The following is a 22,618-nucleotide window of genomic DNA, read 5'->3' on the forward strand; positions in this document are numbered from 1 at the left end:
CCAAAAATTGCCTTGGCTATACAGGTTTTTTTCTGGTTCCATATAAAATGAAGAACTATTTTTTCCAGTTCTTCAAAGTATGATATTGATATTTTAATGGAGATTGCATTGAATCTGTAGATTGCTTTGGGTGGGATAGACATTTAACAATGTTGATTCTTCCCAGCCAAAAGCATGGTATGTTCTTCCATTTGTTGGTGTCTTCTGCTATTTCTTTTCTTAGAGTTTCATAATTCTCTTTGTAGAGGGTGGAGGTCCTTCACCTCTTTGGTTAGGTACATTCCTAGGTATTTCATTTTCTTTGAAGCTAATGTGAGGGGAATTATATCTTTGATTAGCTTTTTTTTTTTTGTAGAGACAGAGTCTCACTTTATGGCCCTCAGTAGAATGCCGTGGCATCACACAGCTCACAGCAACCTCCAACTCCTGGGCTTAAGAGATTCTCTTGCCTCAGCCTCGCGAGTAGCTGGGACTACAGGCACCTGCCACAACGCCCGGCTATTTTTTGGTTGCAGTTTGGCCGGGGCCGGGTTTGAACCTGCCACCCTCGGTATATGGGGCTGGCACCTTACCGACTGAGCCACAGGCGCTGCCCTTTGATTAGCTTCTTGACAGCTGTTATTGGCATATACAAAGGCTACTGATTAGTGGACATTGATTTTTATACCCTGAGATATTACTGTATTTCTTGATCACTTCCAGGAGTCTTAGGTTTGAGTCTCTGGGTTTTTCTAAGATCATATAGTTGGCCACGAGCGAGAGTTTGACCTCCTCTGCCATTTATATCCTTCTGTTGACTGATTTCATTATCTAGCACTTGGATGCCCCTTATATCCTTCTCTTGACTGATTGCATTAGCTGGAACTTCCAGCACTGCTGAATAGTAGTGGTGAGAGAAGACATCCTTGTCTGGTGCCTGTTCTAAGTGAAAAATCTCTCAGTTTTACTCCATTCAGCATGATATTAGCTGTGAGTTTGTTGTACTTCATTCATTTTAAAACATGTGCCACCTATACCTATATTCTTAAGTGTTCTTGTTAGAAAAGGATGCTGAATTTTACCAAATGCTTTTTCTGCATTTATTGAGAGGATCATATGATCTTTGTTTTTGCTTCTGTTAATATAGTGAATTGCATTTATGGATTTGGATATATTTCAAACTAGCCTTGCATCCCTGGGATGAAGCCAATTTAATCATGATGTATAATTTTTTAAATGTGTATCTGTAATATATTGGCTATAATTTTATTAAGTATTTTTGCATCAATATTCATTAGTGAAATTGGTCTGTAGTTCTCCTTTTTAGTTGGGTCTTTTCCTGGTTTTGGAATCAGGGTGATGTTTGCTTCATAGAATGGGTTGGGGAAGGTTCCTTCTTTCTCAATGTTTTGGAATAGGTTCTGCAGCATATGTACAAGCTCATCTTAGAAGGTCTAATAGAATTCTGATGTAAAGTCGGGGCTGTTGTTGTTGGATTTTTTTATTGTTTCTTTAATCTCAGTGCTTGTTATTGTTCTGTTCAAGAGATCTATTTTTGTCCTGGTTAAGTCTAGGGAGATGGTATGATCATACAACTATTGGTCCATTTCCTTCATATTTCAAATTTTTAGGCATAGTGTTTCTTGTAGTAGTGAGAGATAATCTCTTGTGTCTCAGTGGTATCTGTTGTTATTTCTCCTTTTTCATTTCTGACTGCTGTTATTAGATATTTCCCTTTTCTGTTTCTAGATAATCTGGCAAAAAGTTTATGGATTTTATATAGCTTTTTAAAGAACAAACTTTTTGTTTCATTAATTATCTGAATGATTCTTTTGTTTTCAATTTCATTTATTTCTAATTTTATTTTGGTTATTTCTTTTCTTCTGCTAGGTTGGAGATTGGATTGCTCTTCCTTTTCCATTTTCTTAAGATGGTTCATTAGCTATTGATGTGCACTCTGTTTTTTCAGATGTAGGCATCTAATGTGATAAATTAGGGCTGCTTTTGAAGTATTCTACAGGTTTTGGTAAGTTGTAGCTTCATTGTTGTTATGTTTGAAGAATTTAAAAATTTCCTCCTTTATCTCTTCCTTAACTCAGCTGTCATTCAGCATAAAGTTGTTTAATTTCCATGCCTTTTGTGTGGATGAAAAATTTTATTGGAGTTGAGTTCCACCTTTATTGCCTTGTAGTCTAAGAATATACAAGGTATAATTTTAATTTTTTTAATTTTTTTGAGGTTGGATTTGTGATCTAGGACATGATCTCTTTTGGAGTATGTTCCATGGGCAGATGAGAAGAACGTATATTCCTTAGCTTTGGAATGGTGTATTCTATATATGTCTGTTAAGCCCATTTGTTCTAAGATTGCATTTTAGTCCCCTGTATCTTTGTTTAGTTTCTGCTTAGGTTATCTGTCCAATTCAACCAGAGGGATGTTAAAGTCTTCTGATGTTATAGGATATCATATTGCTCAGACCAATCAATGTCTGTTTCATAAATCTTGGAGTATTTAAGTTGGGTGCATAAATATTTAGAATTGAAATATCCTCTTGATGTGTTGTTCCCTTGACCAGTATGAAGCAACCAACTCTGTCTTTCTTAACTTTAGTTGCTTTAAATTCATTTGTATCTGAAAATAAGATTGCAACCCTCTCCTTTCTTCTGGTTTCCATTTGCCTAAAGTATTGTTTTCCAACCCTTTACGGTTACTCTTGTTTTGTCTTTCAAGGTTAAGTGTGTTTCCTGGAGACAACATATGAATGGCTTGTGCTTTTTACCTCCAATCAGCCAGCCTGTGCCTCTTCAGTGGGGAATTCAAGCTATTCACATTTACTGAGATAATTGATAAGTGTGGTGGAGCTCCATTCATCTTATTTTGTAAAGGTCCAATGCTTAGTTGTATTGTTTGCACCATTGTGGAAGCTAGGTTTTGTCCTTTAGTTTCCGAGTGTTTACTTTGCTGGTAGTCCATTGTGATGGTCATTGTTGAGAATAGGTCTAAGTATTTCCTGGAGAGCTGGTCTTGTTGTGGCAAATTTCCTCATTTTAATTTCTTATTATATTGAAAAGATTTATTAGTAAATCTTTAGTAAAAGATTTAATTTCTCCATTGATTTTGAAGCTTACTTTCACAGGATACAGAATTCTGGGCTGAAATTTTTGTTTTGTTTAAGAAGATTAAAGGTAGCTGACCATTCTCTTCTGGTTTAGAAAGTTTCAGCTGAGAAGTCCACTGTCACCCTAGTGGATCTGCCCCTGTAGGTCAGTTGGCATTTACTCCTGGCTGCTTGCAGAATTTTCTCTTTCATCTTGACTTTGGTGAGGTTCATTACAATGTGTTTTAGAGATGCTCTATTTGTGCTGAGTCAACCTGGAGTTCATGATCTCTCTAAAAGGAGTGTTTTGGAATCTTTAGTGATACTTGGGAAGTTTTCATTTATAATATCCTCTAATAGAGCTTCCATTCCTTTGGGGCATTCTACCCCTTCATAAATACCTATAATTCATATGTTTGAACACTTCATGAAGTCCCATAATTCTCTGATTGAATATTTGCTTTCTCTATCTTCTTTTCTGCCTCTTTAATTGACTGTGTTAGTTTCAGAGCTTTATCCTCTAGCTCTGAGATTATTTCCTCCCCATGGTCTAATTGGTTAATACTCTCTACTTCATCTTTAAGTTCCCTAATTTATTCCTTTAAATTCTTAAGCTCTGCCATATCCTTTCTATATTCTTCTTATCTTTCATCCATTCTTTGGTTCTGTTTTCCCACTTTCTCATCACTTCCCTTTATTGTTTTTGCCATCCATATTTTAAATTGCCTTTCTGTCATTTTCATTAATTATTAATAGGTGGAATACTCTGTGGTAGCCACCTCATGATCCCTTGGGAGGGTTGCTGTATTCCGGTTCTTCATGTTGCCAGAATTTTTCTGTTGGTTCCTCCTCATGTGTGTTTTCTTCTTGTTCACGTCCTTCCCCTACTTTTTCCTCTCACTATCTCCTTTGCTTTAAATTACCTTGTCTCAGCACTTAGGTGTTGAAGTGGCCTTTTGGTATATAGCCAAAAAAGACATAGGGGTAAAGAGCAAGAAGGGACAAAGAAAAGAAAAGGATAAAAAGGGCTTGGCACCCATAGCTCAGTGGTTAGGGTGCTGACCACATACACTGAGGCTGATGGGTTCGAACCTGGCCTGGGCCTGCTAAACAACAACAACAACAAAAATATCCAGGCATTGAGGCAGGTGCTTGTAGACCTACCTACTTAGGAGGCTGAGGCAAAAGAATCACTTAAGCCCAAAAGTTCGAAGTTGCTGTGAACTTTGACGCCACATCACTCTACTGAAGGTGACATAGTAAGACTCTGTCTCAAAAACAGAAAAAAGAAAGAAAGACAAGGAAAAGAAAAAAAGGAAAGGAAAAAAAAGAAGGGGAGTGGAAGGAAAGAATTGAAAAGAAGGAGAGAAAGAGAGCAACAGGAGAAATGGTAGTGTTTGGTAGGGTGCTTTAACCATACCCATAGCTCTAGGACTTTGGGGAGACAGGCTGTGTGGGTCCCTTTAGGTTTAGGTGCTCCTTACCATCGTAGGCAAAAGCAAGACCCCACCTCTGCCAAATATAGAAAGAAATCAGTGGTCACAATGGGGATCTACCAATACCTTCTTTCCCAAGGCCAAAGATACGAGGAAATCCAAGATTGTGAGCTTGTGGCCTCCTTGAGCCAGATGAATGCCATGACCCCCCCGTCACACTAGTGCTATGACACCCCATCCCTCAGAGAAGAGAAAAAAATTGGAAAAAAAAATAAAATAGATAAAAAATTAAAAATATAATTATATAAGATAAAGAAGTGGAAAAAAGAAAAAAGGGATATCTTACCTGTTGTTTGAGAAATTTATGTAGGAAAGATGAAAAAAGTAGAAAAATCTTTATCAAAAGAGAAAAAGAGTGAAATGAAAAAGAAATAAAGAATAAAAGGGGGCTGAAAAATCATAACAAAAATGGAGGAGCCCTTGCTATTAAAAATGTAAAAATAAAAGAATAAAAATATAATTAAACAAAAACAACAACAACAACAGAGGAAAAAAGATGAAAAAAACTAAGGGAACAAAATGAAAAAAGAAGAAAAAATGTGTGTGTGTGTGTGTATGCCTGGGCACCAGGTGGTGCTGTGGTGTTGCTAGGAGAAAGAGAACACAACTGGATTTACTGTATATATGGGGGTTGGAAGCCACTCTCTAGTGGCAAAGGAGACTGGATATTGTCTTCCTAACTTCTTTGCCCTCAATCTAGGCCTGTTTCTTTCATCAACCTTCAGTCCCTATGGGACTGGGATCCCAAAGTTCTCACCAGATTTTCCAGGAGGCCTGTCAAGACAGTGTCCTCTGAAAAGAAAGCAGCCCTGGGAGTGGGGGTGCAAGGGCCAGTCAGTTCACCTCAAGGATGACTGCTCTAGCTCAGTAGGCACGCCAGAGCCAGCCATGCACTAGGACCCTTCAGATTGTTCCTTACATGCAGATGGTCTTCCCACAATGGCATTGCCCCACCAGCAGTCAAGCCAATTAGAGAACCACCCTGCCTAGCACTCAACTCTGGCCACAGGACACTATTTGAGTCTACTTGCTGCTCCAGTGAGAAGCCCCATCCAAAATCAAAATACTACAGGACAACCCTTTCCATCCCCATGTACACCACTGTGGAAGAGTTGAGCAACCGGCCGGCCTCTGCGCATACCAAGAAGCTGCTTTCTGCATTGGGTTTTCCTCAGTTCCAGACCTCCTTGTTGGTTCCTGAAGTCTCCTGCTGCTTTACTATGCCCCCGGAGTGATGTTTCTGTATAGATTTCCCCAGCCAGAGGGGGCTGGAGACTTTTCCCTGTCTCATCACAAGTAGGTGGCAAGAAGATGTCTCTAGTCCTCCATATTGCTCTACACTCCCTGCCCCAATTTTAGCATTTATTGCTGTGCCTCAAGTGACCTGGCACTCTCCACAGTTTATTACAGTAGTTTGAAGCTCACTTAGAAAAAGCAACAGTTAGGTTTGAGCGCAAGCTGGAGAAATTAAACACTGGAGTCAAAAGAAAGAAGCCACTGTTATTAAGGGTTCAGTTGGGTAAGAGGAAAAAGAAGGGAGAGAAAGGCTGCAAGAAAAGCATCCTGCAAATAATGAAGCTTGCAAGGGAGCCAGGTGTCTAGGTCTTCATTTTCAGAAGCATCATATGCCCAGTTGGAGCTCAGAGTAAACATTCCTGAGCTTCCAGCCAAACCACAGACATGACTAAGACAGGCCCTGGAGGACCTGTGGTCTAGAATGACATAATGTGCAGGGTTAAACCAATTCAGCCTGATCAGGTGAGGATGGCCTTTGCAGCAGGTGCTAAGAGGCACATGGTTGGGCACCAAGGATCAGAAAAAGCCTGCTGGTAGAGTGATGCCCATCCCATGTCTTTTATTTTTTTTTTTGAGACAGAGTCTTACTATGTCGCCCTCAGTAGAGTACCATGGCATCACAGGTCACAGCAACCTCCAACTCTTGGGCTTAAGCATTTCTCTTGCCTCTGCATCCCAAGTAGCTGGGACTGCAGTGCCAGCCACAACACCCCGCTATTTTTTTTTTTTTTGTAGTTGTCGTTGTTTAGCAGGCCCGGGCGGGGTTCGAACCCACCAGCCCTGGTGTATGTGGCTGGCTCCCTAACCACTGAGCTACAGGCACTGAGCTTGTCTTGCATCCCATGTCTTGCAATAGGAGCAGAGGCTTGCCTAAGGAATGAAGGAAACACCATAAAAAAGAAGACTGGGAACACAGACATGGAAATATTAAACTTATGTGAGCCCAGAACTCAAGAACTATACAGAACTTTTAAACTGTATAGCTCCAGAACCAGTAGGTTCAGCATCACTGGGGAATACGGAAGAAATGAAAATTCTTGGGCCCCACTCCTGACCTATCAAATCAGGAATTGGGGCATGTGGGGCCAGAAATCTATTTAAACAGCTTCCTAGCGATTCTGATGCAAGTTCAAGCTTGAGAACATCATCATTTTTATTAAAACCTATTTTATGTCAAGCCCCCCAATCTGGACACTGGGAATATGTTGGTGAACGAGACAGACATCATCCCTGCTCTCATAGTTTTCACGTTCTAGGACAAAAATCAACATGATCAAGTTAGAATGGAATAAAAAACTATGCTGTGAAAGACAGGGCTAGCTAGTCAGTACCTGGCAAAGACTTGGAGAATGGGAAGGGACAGCCTAGAGACGTGTTCCCAGCGGAGGGAACAGCAGTTCCAAAGGCCACTAAGTGGGAAAGAGCTGTTGTGTCTAGGGGACAGAAAGGAGGACAGTGCATTTGACATGCAGCAAAAGGGATGGTAAGAAATAGGGCCTGCTTGGCCACGGAGGGCCTCATGGGACATGCTAAGGACTGTGCATTGTATACACAATGCAATGGGAATTCTCTGAAGGGTCTTATGGCTTGAAAAGACCATTTGGCCAACTCTGTGGATGGAAAACAGACAGAGGCAGGTAAGAGTTTGGGGAGCAAAGTGGTGAGAAGCTAGCAAGGACAAAAGCTTCATCAGACAGCTCCTTGAAGGATTTAGGGGTTTTGGCCCCAGAATGGGTTTACTACTTTGTATTTGATCCTGTAGGCAAGCGGAGAAATCACTAAAAAGTTTTAATGATTAGAATTTCTGGGACAGCTTATCTTCACCTTCTGCAAAGAGTGTTCTTGAAGTGCCAATTTCAACTCTGCACTGCCCTCCTAGTATTCAGAGTGCCAGTTCCTAGCCCAAGGCTGGTGCTCTACCCTGGCCTCAGATCTCTCCAGGGGATGGTACGATAGGAGTAGAGCTGATCATAAGCCTAGGAAGAAGCCCCAGCCGCAGCAACAGGCAGCCTGTGAGTTTTTTTTTTTTTTTACTTATTCCATGTTCTTGGCTTAATTTGTCCCTTGATAATGGATTTGAATGGCCTTTGTTTCATTATGCTTTAATGTGAAGAGATTTCATAAACCTAGTAGCAAATCTCCAAAAGAAAACAAGAAGGAAATATTTTCCAGTCACATCTACTGACCTACTCAACTTCCAGCCAAATTGGATACATGGTGGTAGTCTACAAAACAGTGGCATTCTCTTTCCTTCTCTCTCAGGAACAAAACAAAGCAAAACAAAACAGAGCTAAATCTACATTTTCCATAATCACTGTGGTCAGGGATTAGTCACTAGAAAACAATATGGCTTAATTTAAAATAAAACTAAAATAAAAAAAAAAGAAAACAATATGCAAACATGCAAATGTATGTAATTATGAAAATTAGACTGAGAGCGATGACAGAATCCAGTATTTGGTATTTGAAAATTATTTTTATCTTCCTACATTCCTTTGGTGATGAAAGAATGATGGACTTTTCCTAGAGATTCCTGTTCTCTGAAAGGTCTATCCAAAATATTTGTCTGGTTTCCCCAGTTATTTCTCTTCTTAACCTCTGATTTTTCAGTGCTCTCAGAACAAATTGAAGGACAGTTTTTTGCCAAGGTAAAATCTTGATCCGAATTGAAAACTATCATTTGTGCTACAGTTGAATATTTCTAAAAGCTTAAGTAGCAAGGCAGTCCTTGACTTGTGTAAGGACCTTCCAGGAGCTGCATGAGATGGGGGTGGAATTGTGCTCCAATGGCAAGAACACCTGGGAGCATTTTAAAGACTACAATTCAGGAAAGTAGACATCAGGCCTGTTTTAAATCGGTGGGTCCGGAACATCTAGAAACATCCACTGCTTGTTTCTTAGGACTTGGGGACCTAAGTGTGCACACACACACATCACACTTAGCATAGTTCTGTCTGATTCCCCACTGTTAGGGACAGCATTTGTGTCCTCACCAAATTGATATGCTGAAGCCCCCTTATGCTCCAGTGCAATTGGAAGTAGGGCGTTGGGAGGTAATCAGGTTACATGAGGTTGTGAGGGTGGGGCTTCAGGATGGGATTAGTACCCCTATAAGAGGTCACACCAGAGAGCTTGCCATCTCTCTCCAGCATGTAAAGACACTGCATATGCGTAAAGGCAGCCATCTGCAAGCCAGGCAGAGGGCCCTCACCAGGAACTGAATCAGCCAGCAACTGGATCTTCAACTCCACAGCCTCAGGAACTGTAAGAAATCATGTTGTGTCAGCCACCCATCTATGGCATTTTGTTACAGCAGCCCACGCTGACTGAGACACCCACTTGCCTGCACCCTGCTTTCAAGATGATTTTCCTTTTTCTGGATAGCAAGGCAGATACCCGAATGGATGAAGGACCTACAGATAACCATAATTTTGTGCTAACTGAGCAAAGGAGCTAATAAAAAGTAAGTTCAGAGGGGGTGGAGAGCCTAAGGCAAGAGGCAATCTTTACAAGATAAAGAATCATACAACTGGGAGGCTAGTGAGCAATCTAGTTCAGTGCTCGAACATATGGGCCGGAACCCAATAGTGGACTATACTGTCCATGCAGTGGGTTAGGACAGCTTAAAAAATAAAACAGATTGCAAAGCAAAATAGCAGAACACATTACTCATGGTAAGAATAAATGTTTAAAGAAACTTTTGTCTCACTTTGTGTCTGTACTACATATAAATAGACACCTATCCGTATTCTGAATAACAATGAAAAATAGATTTCTTAATATGGGGTCATAACCAAAATTGACTGAGGACCATTGTTCTAGTCCAATTCCCTCATATATTTTTATTCATGTGCTTGTTTGTTTTGAGATAGAGTCCTCTATGTCACTAGGGCTAGAATACAGTGGCATCATCATAGCTCACAGCAGCTTCAAACTCCTGAGCTCAAATGATCCTCCTGCCTCAGCCTCTGCAGTAGCTGGGATTACAGGCACATGCCATCACCCCTGGCTAATTATTCTATTTTTTTCTAAAGATGGGTCTTGCTTTTGGCCCAGGCTGGTCAAACTACTGGCCTCAAGTAATCCTCCTGATTTGGCCTCCCAGAATGCTAGGATTACAGGCGTGAGCCACCACACCAGGCCTCAATTCCCTCAGATATTTTAGGGTTTTTTTTAAGGATTAATTGTGGGCCAGGTACAGTGGCTTACACTTGTAATCCTAGTACTCTGGGAGGCCAAGGCGAGCAGATTGCTTGACCTCACAATCCCAGCTACTTGGGAAGCTGAGGCAACAGAATAGCTTGAGTCCAAGAGTTTGAGGTTGCTGTGAGCTACAACGTATGAGCACTCTACCCAGGTCAATAGAGTGAGACTCTGTCTCAAAAAAATAAAAAATAAAATTTAAGCCATTAGGGATAAAGCTACAATTCCCTTCGACCAGTGTTACTCATCCACAAAGTTTCCTATTAACAATTTGATGGGTCTCCCATCAGACCTTTTCCTGTGGTTTTATTATCCATGCATACAACTATATAAATGACATAGTATTTTTCAGTTATGTTTATATACCTTTTTAAAAACTCAATCAGGTTCCAAACAGAAAACAAATGTCCTACTTAAATTAGAATACTTTGAAAAGAGTTAATAAAGAGACTATTTATAAAGGTACAGGCATGTGAGGAAGTGACAGAGGCAGGCAGGAGTTGCATCTCACAGGGTCTTCCAGGCCAGGTTGGGAGTTTGGGTTTTACCTTCAGGGAAATGGGAATCTATTCAAGAGTTTTAAGTGGGATAGTGGCAGGATCTGGAGTTGGGAATTTAGACATTTAATATGACTGCTTTGTGGAGACTCGGTGGGAAGGGAGCTGGTTTGAAAGCTGGGAGACAGGACTGTAGGCATTGTCCGCAGGAAGGGAAAAGGAGAATGGACCAGGGCTGAGCAGTGAAGATGGAGAAAAGTGGAACAGCCCTTGTGGGATGTATGTGTATCTTGGAGATAGATCAGTGGTATTGGGAAATGGTCTATCAGGCAGAGGGAAGTGAAAAAATGATGTAGTCTTAAGAGGGATAAGTAAGATAATGCAGGCATCAAAGATGGAACCAGCCAAGCCAGGAGGACCTGCCTGTCAGGCACAGAGATGAATAGCTAGAGCCAGTTGAGTATGAGGTGTTCGTGGTGGACCGTCCCTGAGAGTTGTCCCTCAGAACCCTGGGATGTGGGAGTTAGAGTGATTACAGAAGGTGCTTCCTAGTGATATGGTCTAGGCCATTTCTGTCAATTCTGAGCTTCAAGCCCAACTAGCCTGGAAGCTTGCATGGTCTAGAGGGGTAACCTGAGTGGGCACTGGGATAGAGGGAGCAGAATGGAAATCTGATGGTGAAACAGTAAGTTTGAAAATACGTTTTTGATGATTATGCAATACCAGGAATTTGAAATGCCAGCCATAATTGGACTTATTTGGGGATAGTATTAGAACTAGAACTTAAAAATAAGAAGTTACATGGGTTATATTCCCTAAGAAACAGAATCTGAGATGTAGTTTGTCTTTAAAAATAGTAGAGACATATTTAAAATAGGTTATTTGGATAGTGATGGTTGCTTGGGGCAATCCTTTAACTAAAACAAAAAACAACAACCGAAAAAAAAAAAGAAGTCTTCATTTTCTTTGGGGAGTTTAAGGGGGCAAAAATGGGGTTGGGCTCTGGTTGCATAAATTAGAGTGGTTTGCTGCAATTACTTGGTTATTAATTGAGTTTAAGATCTTGGTTGATATTGAGGTCAGCGTTAAAAAATTAAGACCTAAGAAACTCTCTATCCCCTCTCATAGCAGCAACTGCTGACCCCTGAGACACATTCATAGCCCTGCAGTGACACTGGATTCCTGAATGGAAAGTGAGAGGGATCTGGAATTGATTCTTTACAATAGCTGGTCCCAAAATTCTGCTGAAAAACCAAAGAGAATTGGGGATCTATTATAGAGGCATAGCTGCTTTGTGGCAATTTCTAATCAGAAAGAGTTGCCCTGACAGTTACTATCATTCATTTTTCTTATCATGGTTCCAACATGAAGGATGTGAAGAGTGAGTCTGATTCTTCTACCATGTAATGAGGGCCACTCTCCCCCCCCAAAAAACAAATCATACTCTTTAGGAAATTATAGTAATTAACTTTTGCCCATCTCAATTACCAAGTATCAGCCTGGTGAGATGGAAAATGGCTTCCTAAACCTGGGTTCATGTCTCAGGCCTATAGCAACTAAGTATATGGCTTTGTCAATATACCTCCATGGACTCATCGGTGAAAGGCAAGAGTTGAACCAAATGATCCATTCCAGCTTTAACATACTTTGCTTTGTCTAAAATGAAAATTTATTCAGGCATCTCCCAGAAAAACCTGAGTCCTGCCCTTTCAGTTGATAATGTAGGTAACATCTTTCCAGCTTGGTGCTAAGTTCTTTACCAACAATCTGTTATTGAATCTTCAATATCACACAATGTTCTTACTTGCAAACAACAGAATCCACTCTAGCTACTTTAACCCTTACTGATACTGTGTCAGACCTTGTCTGACATAATGATTTTTTTTGTTTATAAACAAAAACACTTTAATTACTTTGTACCCTAAAATAAATAATAAAATCATCAGGTGAGTTCATATTTATGTTTTTCTCTTGTGACAAGTAATGCACCAAGCTCTTTCCTGTGCAAAATAAACAAGAGCTAGGGAGTATATGGGTGACAGAAAAATTGGGTTGGAAAGATTAAATTAGAAAAGCAGCTTGCAGACTTCCTGGGAGGGCCAGAGATCAAGCTCAGAGTCTGTGCTAACATGACCAGTGCCCACATCACACTTGGAGAGCTGCTCCAGCAAGCATGCAAGTGTCACCAGTCCCAGTCCTGAAGAGGACGCTCACAATGATGCTGCTGAGATTGGCACCCAGAAACTTTGCCATTGCTACTTCAGTCACGTCTGACACCTTAGATGACACCTTTGTCTACAAGTTGATTCTGCCCAGTCCCTGCTTCCTCACATTGCTCACTTCCAAATCAAAGTCCCAGGTGGTGATCTGATTGACCCCACCCAGAGCATAGCTACAAAGAAGACTGAAAAAGCAAATTTTGGATTGTACCTTAGAAAGGCTGAATCATAATGTGAACATTTCTTTATACATAGGATGTGTCCCAAACATGTTAATTGGCCACACATGACAATGATCCTTATTTTTCAGACAGAAAAGTGAGTCTTAAATTCAGAGGCCTATAATATGTTATACTACTAGTAAGTCATTCAACGAGGTTTAAACCCAGGTCTGTCTGAACGCAAAGACCATGCTCTTCGGCACTCTGTGATACTTGGTATTTCATGGCGATTAAGCTTTCAAGTAAGGAGCAAAACAAACATAAAACATCTAATTTGCCAAATAAAAGTTTTTCCCAACTTTTTCTCTTTCACTATCACCCCGTTCATGCCCTTCTTTGCCAACTTTGAGACCCTGCCTCTTAAAAAAAAAAAAAAGAAAGAAAAGAAAAAAATCCCGCTATTTGCAACAACATGAATAAAACCAGAGGACATTATGATAAGTGCCATAAGCCAGGCACAGAAAGATAAATACTGCATGACCTCACTTATACGTGGAAGCAACAAGCAAAATGGTGGCTACCAAGGGCCAAAAGGTGGGACGAAAATGGCGAGAGAACTACAGAATACAAAATTTCAGTTAGGAAGAGTAACTTCAGGAGATCTATTGTACAAAACGGTGACTATGGTTAAAAATAATGTATTGTATACTTGAAAATTACTAAGAGAATAGATTTTAAGTGTTTGTACCTCAAAAAAATGCAAAGTAGAAAATATATTAATTTGTTTGACATAGCCATCCTGTAATGAATACATATATCAAAACACCGTGTGCACCATAAACATATATATAATTTGTCAATTTTTTTAAATGTATAAAAATTGTTATAGTGTATCCAGGCAGGCATGATATCCAATAGAAGTGAGCAACTCAACTCCAAATTTTGCACATGTTGCTAGACTGACTGATGTCATTATCCACCTCCTCCCACAGGTGTAGGCAGCAGTGGGCCTGTTCTGTTGGGCAAACCATTTACTCTCACTATCCATGTGTTGTTTCTCTATAAAATAAGAGGATCGGTAGATGATCTAGCTGAAAGGTTCTTTTCTATTCTAAAATGTCATAAATCTAATGTTTTCCAAACACTAGGCCACTCCCTTGGGCCTAGTAGCCAGTGGTTCAGATCAGCAAGATAATCAGCCATCCTTGGTCACACCGCCCAGCAACACATGACCATGACCTTGCTGTCTCTGTGTCCACCCACCGACACCCATGGAGAATATCCCTTCAGCTCCAAGGCAAAAAAAAAAAAAAAACATGAGGAAAGAAAGCTGAATTTTGTTAAATGAACAGAGATTTCTACCTCTGTATGGGTTAAATAAAAATCCCTTAAAAAGTCAGGGAAGAAACGTTTTCCAAAGCATACAAGGAAAGATTCGTCCAAATGGGCTTAGGTGGCTTTGGGTAAAGTGAGTTTTGTTTGTTTGTTTGTTTGTTTGTTTGTTTGTTTTTTGCTCAGGGAGAAGCAAAGATGCTGAAAGATGGAAAGGTCTTCAGAGTGGTCCAAGAGAACTGCTGGAATCCAGAAGTCCGCATTAGAGAAATGGACCAAAAAGGTACTTACAATGAGAAATGCTACCTACATTTTCATCTGATATAAAAGCAATATCTCATTTTAATCTGTTAACAACTTTATGTGATGGCAACTTCTGGCCCCCTTTTCTCTACCAGGACATGGTATTCTAGCTTCATCAGGGGAAGGATAGGGCCTTCTACCTCAATGCTTTTAGAGTGTGGGTTTCAGATGTTTTAGAAATAGTTATATACTGGTTTTGTTTTTTTTTTTTAACATGCTGTACAGGTTTGTAGTCTAAAAGCAATAGGTATACCTATAGCCTAGGTGTGTAGTAGACTATATCATCTAGGTTTGTATAAATATACTCAGTGATGTTCATACAAGGATAAAGTCATCTAAGGACGTGTGTTTCAGAATGTGTTGCTGTTAAGTCACGTATGACTATATGTTTGAAGACACTTCAATGGTTTTAACTTTTTACATGCTAAGTTTGAGGTACCAGAATGATATTTACGTGGAGAAATTGAGCAGATTATTGGGTTTATGGATTTGAAGTTCAGAAGGACAGTGTGAAACAAAGCTATATTAATAGAATTCTTTTGATATATGTAGATAGCAATTATCTGTGGGCCACGTTTAGAGTTTATGGAGGAAGAACAGAGGCTGTAAGAGACTTGGGACTCTACTTCACATCTGCATTGAATTGTATGAGCAGAAAAACGAGCCTGAGTATATACTGTTTTAAAATAGAATGCTATGTCATCAAAAAGATAAAAGTGGCAGATCATTATTTAAAATAGTTTAAGTTCAAATATATAGTATTTACTTATTATAGAATCAATTAAAATAGTAAAACTTGGAAATGACAGATTAAAAATGCCAATTACATACTTAGGATTCAATTTCTGAGGTTTGTCTTAGTGCACTATACACAGAACATTCCAATGACGTAAGGGGTAGAAATGGAAGTATTTAAAAAGAAAAAGTAAATGTAATCTCAGAATACTCTAAATAAAACCAGAACTCTCAGAATACTCTAAATAAAACCAGAACAATCCAGAACTTTGAAAGGAGAAAACTAGGAAAGTTTTGTTTTAAAGCTGAATTTGTTTACAATTTCTAAGAACAACTTATAGTCCTTGTATTAGAAAATCAAACAAGTCCTCATAGTTAAAAATAATTTTAAAGACTATGTGAAATGTGATATGATGGCCACATTACGCTCTCACTTGTTATTGCCCACTGGTTGTGCCACCAGAGGGGAGCACAGAAATGCAAGAAAATGCACCAAACCTTCCAGATGCCTGTGAGCTGCGCCCCTGGGCTGTGATGGGGAGCTGACCAACACTGACATTGTCAGAAGTAGATTTTTACGTTGGTGGAAGATCTAAAGTAGAAAACAAACAATTCAAACACACAGGTAAAAGAGCAGCTTAGAACTACCAACTTCCTAATCAAAGACAAATTATCAGAAGTTCAAATATATACACGGAGATGGTATATATTTAAACCTCATTCCAAGGTTTACAAAAAAGGAGTCAACTTGTCTGCCCCAAAGGAGTAGGTGGTCTCTGGCATATTAGCATCTATTGTAAGGTACCTTTGTTCAGACATTGCTTTATGTATTTTTTTAACAATCAAGAATACATTTAAGCAACATTCAATTTGAGCCTTGCCAGAAACCCAAAGCACTTCCATAGACCACTGCACAGAACATAACATATATACCCGTTCTAAAAGTATATTGGGGTGAGAGAGGAGCTGGAGAAAGAACATGCTTCCCAGACCCACAGCAGATAGCAAGGTTTTGTTCTAAATGTGAAGCTAGAGTAAGGACCCACCCTTTCAAGGGGAAAACCAATGACATCAAAGACTAATGTCAGAAACCACAGCTTATGGCAGCAGTGCAGGTGACATGCATGTGTCCCCTTTGGATTTTGTTGTGCGTTTCATTCCATGGCTGTCCTTGAGAGAACAGTCATGACTAAGCCTTCCTGAGCATTTACTTCACAACTGGCACTATTTTAAGCATCTAACACATATTAACTCGTTTAAACCCTGCAACATCCGTAGGAAGTCGACACTCTTGAAACAATTCTTAGCATCTTGGATTCCAGAGCCAAACTCAGAGTCTCCTTCTTGGTATTCCAGACCACGGGACTACAGCTAGGCTCACTGAAGAGCTGAATTAGAGGGCAAAGGCAGCTGAGACTCTCTGTTAGGCATGACCTAAGATGAAAAACCCTGGAAGTCTTGTTTAAGCACTAAATGTAGAATATAAATGTCTTAACACAATAACTAAGAATATGCCGTGAAGGCTATGTTAACCAGTGTGATGAAAATGTGTCAAATGGTCTATAAAACCAGTGTATTGTGCCCCATGATTGCATTAATGTACAGCTATGATTTAATAAAAAAAAAAAGGAAAAAAGAATAAAAAAATAAATGTCTTAACACAATAACTAAGAAAATGCCGTGAAGGCTATGTTAACCAGTTTGATGAAAATATTTCAAATTGTTTATAAAACCAGCACATTATACCCCATGATTGCATTGATGTACACAGCTATGATTTAATAAAAAAAAAAAATCGGAGGAAGGAAAGTAGAAATAAACCTTGGAAAATGGGGTCAGTTTTCTTTGAATGATCTCACTTTTGTTCAGTCTCCCTGGAAGCTGAGGCTGAAGGGTGAGGGGGGTGCCTAGGGAAGGGCCTTGAGAGAAAGAGTGCAGGGAGGAGTAAGCAGGGAGCGACAGCAGGAGGAGACTCGTGGCCACTGCCTTGGGGAAAGCAGGAGTACCCAGGCTATGCTTCTCACCGACTTTGTCTTTCCTTGTGTCTGTATCTAGGAGTAACCGTGCAAGCCCTTTCCACCGTTCCCATCATGTTTAGCTACTGGGTAAGTGTGAAATCTCAAACCACCTTCTTGGTGGTAAAGGCTGGTGCCCGGCTCCCCATCAGGTGAACAGATATGCATCAAGTCTGAACACTGATCCCATTGAGCACCCCCAGCTGTCCCCCCCATAGAGATCTGGAGGGTGCTTCAGCCTCCCCCATTGCAGTGTCCCCTCCCAGGCCTGTCCTCTTAGCCATATCTTTTGTCCAGCACAGTAGCCAGTAGTCACATGTGGCTATGTGACTGGAATTACAGTTGCACTGGACAATCAACTTGTCTGCAGTTCTAGACCAGCCTCACCCTCCACCAGACCTACCTATCTGGTAACTCATTCCAGCGATGCCTTGCTACAGAAATGACAAGCCAGTGTATTCTGGGGTGAGAATGCTTTTGAGGTAGGAATGATAATCCCGGCCTCATATGTTACCTCTCACAGAGAAATACTTGTATGTAATTCAGAAGGGGAATCCTAAAGTTGGATTCCCTTCCCCAAGTGAATAAATCTCAAGTGCTGAAGTTTCAGGCGTGAATTTGAGCCTGTGGAGGGAGATGTTTGTGCATAGCTGCAAGTGCACCAAGTACCTGCTCAATTGAGCAGACACTCACTCCTGCTATGATTTAAGGAACAATGGAAATACCACCCGCTCACACTTCCTTCCTCCACCTGTGTTCACAAACCCAGTTAGTGAGGGATTCAGTCCTTCCCTGTTCCTGTGATTAGGTCCACTACTTAAATGCCCTCAGACCTCAATATGTCTGAATTTATCAGTGGGAGAACCACTCTGACTGCATAGCTGAGACTGCAGGAGAACACCAAAGTCTTGGCAGTGGGCTGAGGGCAGGTGGATGATGTAGAAAGAAAAGAAAACAATGAAGAGAAGAAAGGGGAACCAAAAGCAAACTTGGCCTCAGCATTTTGCTAAGGACAGCCCTGAATGTCATAGCCACCAGGAAGGACAGAGATTAGGACAGGCTGAGATAGGAGTAGTCCATAAACCTTTGGCCAGGCCCAGCCTCTCCTGAGGGGGTTGGGGGAGGGGCGGTTCAGGATCTTCCTAAATTTTGGCAGTGGCCCATCCTCCTTCCATCTGTGGGTCCAGTAATTGTGTTCTTCCCTTCTGATTGTAGCCTCAATTTTTTTTTTTTTTTTTTTTTTTGTGGTTTTTGGCCGGGGCTGGGCTTGAACCTGCCACCTCCGGCATATGGGACCGGCGCCCTACTCCTTGAGCCACAGGCGCCGCCTGTAGCCTCAGTTTTTTTAATTAATCAGCAATGTACTAGCAGTTTTCTTTGATTTTACAGAGATTTGCTTCTGGGTCTTCTGTGGCCAGTGCCTTTCTCCGGCTGTGCCTCAGTTTTGCCACGTGGTAAAGCCAATTGAGAACAGTGAATATTTAGGCAGGAGGAAGTAGTATTCAGAGTAAATAAAGAGGGTTTGTATGATGATGTGGCTTTTCCTTTCCTGTTGCCACCAGGCCAAACCTCAGGACACTTTAAGCCTGTGCCGGCTTTTAAACAATGACCTGGCCACCACTGTTGCAAGCCACCCCAGGAGGTTTGTAGGCCTGGGAACGCTGCCCATGCAGGCCCCGGAGCTGGCCGTGGAGGAGATGGAGCGCTGTGTGAGGGAGCTGGGCTTTCCCGGGGTCCAAATGGGTTCCCGCGTCAACGAGTGGGACCTGAACGCGAGGGAGCTCTTCCCTGTCTACGCGGTGAGCAGGGCTGCGCAGCCCCCACGGGGTGCTGGTGGGGAGGAGAGGAAGCGCCGCACCCCCGGGAGGGTGAGGGAGATGCCCACGGCATACTGGATGTAGGCAGGAGGTGGGAGAAAGGCTCCCCAAAAGGAGTGGACTATTGTACAGAAGAGGGCTAGAGTAGAAATGCTTCAGGGGGCAGCCCTGAGTTAACCCAGTGAAATCTCTCTTCTTTCTATCTCCCTCCCTCTCCCTTTAATCTTTCACTTGGAAGGCAAAACATTACCTTCATCAGAGTCACTGTACATAAGGACCCTATTAATGTTATGCCCCCCGCAAAGTATTTATTTTTGCTTTAGAAAAAAATACATAACATTTTTCAAAATGATGAAATGATCTTGAAGAAACTATGGGAAACGTAGAAAACTATAAAGACAAAAAATTACCTATAATCCAGGCACCAAAGATAAGTAACCATTGTTACAGTACATTTCACTTGGTTTTTTTAAAGTTGCATATATATATATTTTAACAAAATTGAAATTCTGACACATGAGATTTCGTATCCTAATTAAGAATTTCCAACCTAAATGAAAATTTTCTTAATGTGTGATTTTTAAATAACTGTAGAATATTCTAATATGTAGATATGCTTTGATTGATTTAACCAATCCTCAATTAAGGTACTTTTTAAGCCATATATTTTGAAAATGTATGTAAAATATAGTATGTAATAAAAAATAATGTCACAAATATGTTAACATTTGATGCAAGTATATGGTGAGCCTTTTGGCTCTCTGAGCAGCACCATGGCAGTTGCCAAGAACAAGTGCCTTCAGAAAGGTGGCAAAAAGGAAGCCAGGAAAGAAAATGGTTGATCCATTTTCCAGGAAAGACTGGTATGATCTGAAGGCACCTACTAAATTCAACGTAAGAAATATTGAAGGGTGGCGCCTGTGGCTCAAAGGAGTAGGGCGCCAGACCCATATGCCGGAGGTGGTGGGTTCAACCTGGCCCCAGCCTGGCCCCAGCCAAATAAAAACTGCAAAAAAAAAAAAAAAAAAAAGAAAAGAAATATTGGAATGTGGGGAAAGCGGATAAGGAGGAGAGGGGAGGGGAGGGGGGAGGATAGGTGGAGGGAGTGTAATTGGTGAGACCACACCTACGGTGCATCTTACAAGGGTACATGTGAAATTTACTAAATGTGGAATATAAATGTCTTAACACAATAACTAAGAAAATACCATGAAGGCTATGTTAACCAGTTAGATGAAAATATTTCAAATTGTATACAAAACCAGCACATTGTACCCCACGATTGCATTAATGTACACAGCTATGATTTAATAATAAAAAATAAATAAAAAATTAAAAAAGAAATATTGGAAAAACTAGTCACCAGGACTCAAGGAAACAAAATTGCATACGATGGCCTCAAGGGTTCTGTGTTCAAAGTGAGTCTTGCTGATTTGCAAGATGATGAAGCTGCATTTAGAATATCCAAGCTGATTACTGAAGATGTTCAGGGCCAAAACTGCCTGACTAACTTGCATGGCATGGATCCTACCTGTGATAAAGTGTGTCTCATGGATAAAAAATGGCAGACGGTTTTCAACTGAAGCTCATGTTGATGTCAAGACCACAGATGGTTATTGGCTTCATATGTTCTCTGTTGATTTTACTAAAAATGTAACAATCAGATACGAAGATCTCTTACACCCAGCACCAACAGGTTTGGCAAATCTGGAAGATGATGATGGAAATCATGACCAAAGACATGCAGACAAATAGCTTGAAGGAAATAGTCAATAAATTGATTTCAGACAGCTTTGGAAAAGACATAGGAAAGGCCTGCCAATCTATTTATCCTCTCTATGCTTTCTTCATTAGAAAAGTAAACATGGTGAAGAAGTTTGAACTGAGAAAATTCATGGTGAAGGTAGTAGTTCTAGAAAAGCTACTGAGAACAAGACAGGTGCTAAAGTTGAACAAACTGATGGATAAGAACCACCAGTCCAAGAATCTGTGTAAAAATCAGGCTTTTAATAATGACAAGGAGTCCTATTTGTAGGGGAAAAAAGTAGATGGTCAGTATATGAATATTCATTGCATTATTGTTTACACTTTCTATATTTAAAATATCTCATGATAAAATATATTTTCAAAAATTCAGTGCCACTCTTTTTGAAGCATCTAACTTACTATCCATAGTCCCATAGTCCTGTCTATCCGTCCTCCTCTTCATCTACTTTCAATTCTTTCTGTAACTAAATCTGCTCTTCTCAGTACCAGGATTCATGATGCATAATTATGTACTGAATTGCACTTTTAAATTTCTTACTTCCCTCCTGGAATTATAATATTGCTTTCTGTTATTTTCATTGTAAATGCAGTCTTTAATAATGAACAGTTGTTTGTGGACTCACTAGGTGCCATAATCATTGATCATTTATTCATTTAATATTTACTGAGTTCTAACTACATGCAAAAATTATTCACTATGTATAGCTAAACGGCCCCCCGGTTGGAGGATTGCCTGTTAGTTCTCTCCAAATGAACTGAAAGATTTAGTAGTCCTCTAAAATATTGAACTCCCTGAAGCTTGTTGGCTGCAGTGGCTTAGATGATGTAGTGAATATTTTCTGGAAACTTTAATGAGCTTCTGAAAGAGGATTTATTTACTTGTGAGACCAAGTTGTTTCAGCACAGTATAAGTGAGACTGCAGCTGCAAGTCATTTTATTATTCATTGCAACCGAGTTTATGAATTACTAACGGGCTTAAAAAGCAACAGCAATTGGCTGGAGTCCACATGGATATTTTCACTTGTGTGACTAGCTTGACCCTTCAATCATTCTAACTAGACTGTTTTAGGAGCTGGGAGTCTCTGAGGGAATTCAGGAGCACATCCTGGCCCCAGTTGACTGGTAATGTCCTGGAAGTGACAACACATTTATTTGGTTAGCAAGACTTGCCTACCTCACTGCTCTCTAACTCGAATCACTAACATGTGCTGAAACAAATGAAGGGAATTACCACAAGCCAAGCTGGCTTCGTCATTTCAAGGTCAAGGTGAGCCAGGTGCTCCAGAGCATCTAACACTTACCGTATCTTCTAGATCCACCTTCTTAGTAAATGAACCCAATCATACACATTCAAGGCAGTTTCCAGGCACAAAAGGTTCTTTGTTACTGGTCTGAGGCAGACAGAATGGTAGGGCCAGACTGCATGGCTCTGCCATTGATCAGCCACAAGACCTGAGTCAGTTACTCAGCCTCTATCTGCCTTAATTTCCATCTCTGTAAAATGAAGATAATAAGAGTGCTCATTTCATAAAGGATTAAACTAGTTAGTAGTTGTAAAATTCTCATAACAGCTTTGGCACATGGTAAGTTCTCAATGTTAGTTATAAGAGTATAAGTGATTTCTTTTTGTGTTCTATACAATGCTTCACATATAGATTTTAAAATGTGTTAATTTAAACTGAATAGAAATAAATCATCAC

General features: G+C 40.4%; 1 protein-coding gene across 9 annotated transcripts in view; it reads left to right on the top strand.

Moving 5' to 3' along the window:
• ACMSD (aminocarboxymuconate semialdehyde decarboxylase) overlaps nucleotides 1-22,618 on the top strand; it is a 69,647-nt gene that overhangs the window by 9,437 nt on the left and 37,592 nt on the right. For 8 of the 9 annotated variants that reach the window (XR_008381156.1, XM_053596779.1, XM_053596778.1 and 5 more), the window contains 3 exons: nucleotides 14,467-14,563; nucleotides 17,374-17,423; nucleotides 18,896-19,132. Coding sequence is in view for 8 of the 9 variants with exons in the window: in XM_053596779.1 (XP_053452754.1) it covers nucleotides 14,467-14,563; nucleotides 17,374-17,423; nucleotides 18,896-19,132 (384 nt within the window). In the remaining variant the exon portion in view is untranslated. Of the gene's footprint in view, nucleotides 1-14,466; nucleotides 14,564-17,373; nucleotides 17,424-18,895; nucleotides 19,133-22,618 lie in introns of those variants that run through there. The other variant, XM_053596785.1, reaches the window with a different exon arrangement.

The sequence above is a fragment of the Nycticebus coucang genome, chromosome 7 (assembly GCF_027406575.1).
Source record: "Nycticebus coucang isolate mNycCou1 chromosome 7, mNycCou1.pri, whole genome shotgun sequence".
Classification (NCBI taxonomy): domain Eukaryota; kingdom Metazoa; phylum Chordata; class Mammalia; order Primates; family Lorisidae; genus Nycticebus; species Nycticebus coucang.